The sequence below is a fragment of the Hibiscus syriacus genome, unplaced genomic scaffold (assembly GCF_006381635.1).
Source record: "Hibiscus syriacus cultivar Baekdansim isolate YM2019G1 unplaced genomic scaffold, ASM638163v2 tig00110865_pilon, whole genome shotgun sequence".
In the NCBI taxonomy this organism is placed as follows: domain Eukaryota; kingdom Viridiplantae; phylum Streptophyta; class Magnoliopsida; order Malvales; family Malvaceae; genus Hibiscus; species Hibiscus syriacus.
In genome coordinates, this window is record NW_024062894.1 from 2,949,440 (window position 1) to 2,955,238 (window position 5,799).

General features: G+C 33.6%; 1 protein-coding gene across 1 annotated transcript; it reads left to right on the top strand.

The window, feature by feature from the left end:
* The first annotated feature begins 1,798 nt into the window (after positions 1-1,798).
* Positions 1,799-3,205, top strand: LOC120143949. The gene is made up of 3 exons (XM_039158136.1): positions 1,799-1,898; positions 2,018-2,550; positions 2,866-3,205. Exons 1-3 carry the CDS (start codon positions 1,799-1,801, stop codon positions 3,139-3,141), a joined length of 909 nt encoding a protein of 302 aa, XP_039014067.1. The 3' UTR covers positions 3,142-3,205.
* Positions 3,206-5,799: the final 2,594 nt, after the last annotated feature.

A 5,799-nucleotide genomic window follows, 5' to 3' on the forward strand; every position in this document is an offset into this window, starting at 1 on the left:
TCCAAAATCATGCTTCCTTGAAAAGAAGGAATGACTTACCGTTCGTATTGAACCACTGGTAGTAATCATCCACAATCAAATATTGATCAACATTAATTGGCTCCCTATATTAAATACATCCACATCGACCTCCCACATCATCACCAGTTGCTGTGTTTCATCAGTAAGTTAACATTTCCCCCCGTCTATTAGTGTTATGTAAATTTTTTAGATTCATAGGTTCTTCTGGAATAGATTGTACGAAACCAAATTTCCATAGCACGTGATCAGTTGGATGCTACTCGATAATAACATAACATATAAGAGTGATCACCGCCATCCATACATCTAGTGGGCCACTTATATTAGGTGAGATACAATGCCTCATTTCGTTAGTAGCATAAGGACTTCATTGAAACTACAACAAATATATATAATTCTTTTCAAAATAATATTTTAATTATATAACTATAATTAAAGGTAAATAACAAAATTTATATACATACTCGTGTGCTAGTTTTTTGATCAATGAGTAGTCGAATTTCTCCTAATTCGTCTGGTATTTCCGATGATCTTTTCTTACACATGACCACTTATTCAGTGTAAAAAAATATTCATTATACACTCGAAAAAAATATTTATATACGAACTCAGTATTGAAATTACCTCAGCAATAACAGGAATACTAACAGGTTCTTCACCATCGGACATAAAATGAGCATGCGATACCACGCCCATGATTGCAGAAGTATGAGACATCTGCCGATAACATTTTTCTGATAATCAGTTGCTCGGTACATTTCTCTATACAGAGATGCCAAAACTGTGGAGCCCCAACTGAATGACCCGACAACTCGAAAATCGACGAGGTGGCGCAACCACATACAATGAACTTGGTTGTGAGATTTATCGGGCATCAAGATCCCTCCTATGAGTCGTAATATGCAAGCCCGGAAAAATATTTTAGTCTCTTCCTCGGAACAATCATCGTTCAACTGTAAAATATTTATAGCCAACCATGATAACAGTATTCGACCACTATTGAAATTAGGAAAGATACATCCAAGATACTCCTCTCACAAAGAATGTCAATCACCATCCGCCATACCAGAAATGACATCCCATCTACTGAAAGTCCCAAATGTAAGGAAACATCCTCCAGCGTAATAGTGCAGTCCCCACACGGTAGATGTAATGTGTGTGTCTCTGGTCTCCACCTCTCGACTAGTGCAGAAATAAGGTTAGATTTAAGTTTACAATGCTCTTCATATCTAGCTATGTAACTGAATCCAACCTTGGCTAAATATGGTCATACACGTTTTGGTATCTCTAACTTAGCGTTACGAATAAATGGATCAAATATACGGTCATTCCCCTAATTAAATAAATAATATACAAATTAAAATATAACCAATACTAAAAAATAAATAAAACATTTAAAATAATTAACATAACATAATTTAAAATTGTTACCGTATCCGTAAAATGACTTGAGAAATGTTTCCTATCTAAACACATCAATCCACCTTCAATTTTATAACTGCAAAACATAAAAAATTAGCACAATCAAAGATATTAAAATAATACACTACTTAATGATTATAATATAATAAAAATAATTTTATTTTCTAAAAACAATAATAAAATCCACTTGAAACTTGTTAGAAGGAATGATAAAAGTAAGAAGAAGATTTTTTTTTTGTTTGAGAGTTATATAAGGTGATATTTATATGGGAGAAATATATGGTAATTAAGGGGGAGTGATAGACGGTTCATCCGCGTCTTCTACCGTATGTCAATTTTCCCAGCGAAGACGTGGATGGTGATCCGTGCTTTGCCCGCATGGCATCATCTCGAACGAAAATCTAGAGAAGGCACGGATGGTGATTCGCGTTATCTGTCTATGTCAACAAATGAGTGTAGATTGATAAAATTTGATAAATAGATGCCTGACAAAAAATTATTAATTGTTTGGGTATTATTGGGTAAAAACGCTTTTTTTTTGTTCGGAGTTAGATTTAGGGGGTATGTGAGGAAGGTTTCATACTATCTTTTCATTCAACCAAACACTTCCAAGAAAAAGAAAAAAATCTGGGGAAAATGAAGTGTGAACTATGTGGAAAGTTAGCTCGAATGCACTGTGAATCAGATCAAGCAAACATATGTTGGGACTGCGATTTGAAGGTTCATGGAGCCAACTTCCTTGTAGCCAAGCACAATCGAACCCTTCTTTGCCATGTCTGTCAAAACCCTACTCCTTGGCTTGCATCTGGTCGCAATCTCGGCTCAGCCGTCACTGTTTGCGATTCCTGCTTTGAGAACAGGAATGATGAGCCTGAAGTGACGGCGGAAGAGTCATCGGAGGGAACGTATGGTGAAGAAGAGGAAGATGAAGATTATGATGATGAGGCGGTAGAAGAGGAGGTTGAAGATGCTGAAAATCAGGTGGTTCCATGGTCTGCCGACTCTTCTTCTTTGTCATTGTTGAAACCGGTCTTGGAGTGTAGCAGTGATGATGGCGGTGGTTTTGGGCTGAGGAGGATGAGAGAAAATCAAAGTTTTTGCTCCGATGTATGTTGATTCTTTCTCTTTTAAAGATTCGTTTATGATTTATATTTAAATTTGAAAATGGTTTAATTCAACAATGATTTCCAGGAAAAAAATATAATCAAATAATTTGCTTCAAAATTCTTTTGAAAACAGAGGATCTCTACTAAGCATGTTTTTTGAATTTTTTCAATGATTTAATGAATAAAAAAATTCTTTGCATTTATAACTGTTCTAAATTTCTAATTAATCAACAGAGGCTTGTTTATATATTTTATGTTTTCCGAGCAATAAACTTTTCTTGGATTTTCTGTGAGTCTTTTTTTGTAACGGATGCAGGATGAGATTGGGTGCTCCTCATCTCTCGTAGGCTCGGGAGGTTGGTCCAATGGAGAAGCATCATCATCTATGGGATCATCAAGATTTTTGAAGCAGCCAAGATTAGCTGAAGTTCATCCATCAGCTAGAAATGAAGAAGATGGTGAACCAAAGTCCAGATCAACGGCTGTCATCTGCTATCTGAAAAGGCTTCAAAAGCACACCATCACCAATGATGATGATGCATCGGCCACAATCACTGGAATCTGCAGGTTGAGGAGAGATCAGAGCCGTTAATTTCATTCCCACACTAACTCTTATTCAATCCTAACATAATACGACCTCTTGTTGTAGTTTTTGTCTTTATGCTTTTCTCAGTATTTTACTTTTTATATTTATATCAGGGATTTAAATAGATATCACGTTTTTGGTCGCATCGTGTTTATCGTGGTTACGGATATAACAGATGTTATTGCGATTATTGTAGGTGTCGCGGTCGTAAATTATTTTAAATTTTGTATAATTTATCCTAAAATATAATAATTATAATTATAGTCGTAAGGAATCATTTTTTAATGATTTTTAGAATGTTTTTTAATCAAAAATCACACACACATTTATATATAATATATAGTTTAACCAAATAGAATACTTTAAAAATCCAGTAATAAGATAAGATAGTTAATTAATAATAATTTTATGAATACATGATTATTTAAATTATTAAAATTAGGATTAAATTAAATTACATTCTAAACTAAAGATTAAATTATAAATTTTAAAAAATATGACGGGTAGCATATCAATATATTCCTTAAAAATATATTTTAAAATTAACTTTAAAAAAATAAAAAATGAGAAATGGCCTTTAAAAAAATAAAAAAAATAGGAAATGGCCTTAGTGTGTGTGAAACGACCTATGTATTCTAATTTCTTTTAATTGAAAAATCAACATATACTTTAATAACTAAAAAGAAAAATATATAATCTCTCTAATTCTCTTCTCCATGGAGTTCTATGTTGTTTCCCTCATTTCTTCCTCCCTTACTCTCTTAAGGTTTTGAGATAATCAAAAGCAAAAAACTCTAAAACCATGACTTCTTCTAGCCTAGAATAGAGACTTAAGCACCTAAAGTTTAGGATTCCAGCAATTTCTACTTCAACGAGACCCAAAAAATAGGTAAAATTTCATTCTTCCTTTTTACTTTTTCATTTACTTTTTCTTTTTTAATCTCAGTATGAATGTATCAAAAACGGAGATTTAAAAAGAAAGAGAAAAAAATAAGGTTCAACAATGATGAACAAAAAAAATCTTTTTTAGTTTTTTTGTAGCAACGGTAGAATAACGCTTATAAAAAATAATCTTTTTTAGTTTTTTTGGCAGTAACGGTAGAATAACGCTTATAGCGTTTCGTGATCGGCGTTTTCCATCGTTACATGTTAAATTGCGGGCGCCATGGACCGCTATCAACGTGAATCTGGTACCCACCATTAAATTCATCAATAATGGTTTTGGACGGTGGCGCGACTACGAAATAATGACCGCTATAGCGTTTGCGTCCCGATATTTAAAACCCTTATTTACATTAAAAACATTGTTGTGTAACTGAATATATTATTTCTATTCAAATCATGCCACGTGTCTTAATCAAATTTATGAATAAAATTAATTTTTATTACACATGATTATTTAATAATAAAAACCTTTGATGGGCCCCCTTCACAGGGGTCTACTAGTACTTGAAAATTGATTTGAAGTTTTCATTCGACATCATCTCAAAGTTTGAGATAGCTTTTATATTAGGTGTTTTTCCTGAAAAATCACCGGTGACCGGTATATTTACCGATCTAACATCGGTCAGACTATATTTTTTGATCTAACACCCTTAGCAGTAAAGCGCGCCCCCTGCACCGCGCTATATGCTGATTTGGCACCACATGGGGTAAGGCGCGGCCCCTGAAGCGCGCCTTATGCTGACATTGATACACGTGTGTAAAGCTCGGCCCCTGGGGCACACCTTACGCCACGTAGGGGTATAGCGCGGGGTAGGGGCCGCACCTTACCTTTAATTCTGATTTATATATAACGCGGGGCAGGGGACGTGCCATACCTTTAACTGATATAATTATATAAGGCGCGGTGCAGGTACCGCGCCTTGTAACCTTTCCCTACTATAAATATCCTTCTCCCCTATTAAGTTTCTCACATCTCCTCATATCTCTCATCTCAACTTATAAATTAATACAACAATTTCATCAATGAGTCAATAATTCTGACAATTTTCTCATATTTTATTCAGAAGTTCGTTCGATTTTTCGTTATAAGGTAATTTTGTGATAAATTTTTTTTATTATATTTATTGTTTATTATGATTATTTGAAAAAATATTATACTAATTGTTGTCAATTAATTTCCATGTTTGTAAAGTTAGAAAGCGGGAATATACGTCGAAATAGTTTTGCGGTACAGGTAATAATATAAAATTATATTATTTAAATTATTTACGTTTATGTGTAAAAAATTTATTCTGTTATATTTTCGTTTATATATTATTTATTTAATCAACATTATTTCAGTTGTTTTTTTTGCAAATATAATATTGCCACACTTTTAAACTCAAAGAATGGCGTGACTTTCAGCCATTGTTTATTATGATGGTGAAATTCGAGAAGATGAAACCGACGTTGTTTTCGTATCAAATGAGCGTGTTAAAATATCATTGAAGAGAAACATAACTCTTGAGGATCTGATAACGAAGATTTCGAGGAAGATTCATGTTGGAAGTAGTAGAAGAATGTCGTCGTTACAGTACAGATTTCCAACATCATTGTTGCCATTAACTTATACAGCGTTCGAACTTTTGAACAATGATGATGTTGAAATGATGGTTGAAGCTCAAAGTAATTATTCAGACGTCGATATTGAGATGTATGAAAATTTTATTCAAGTGCGTG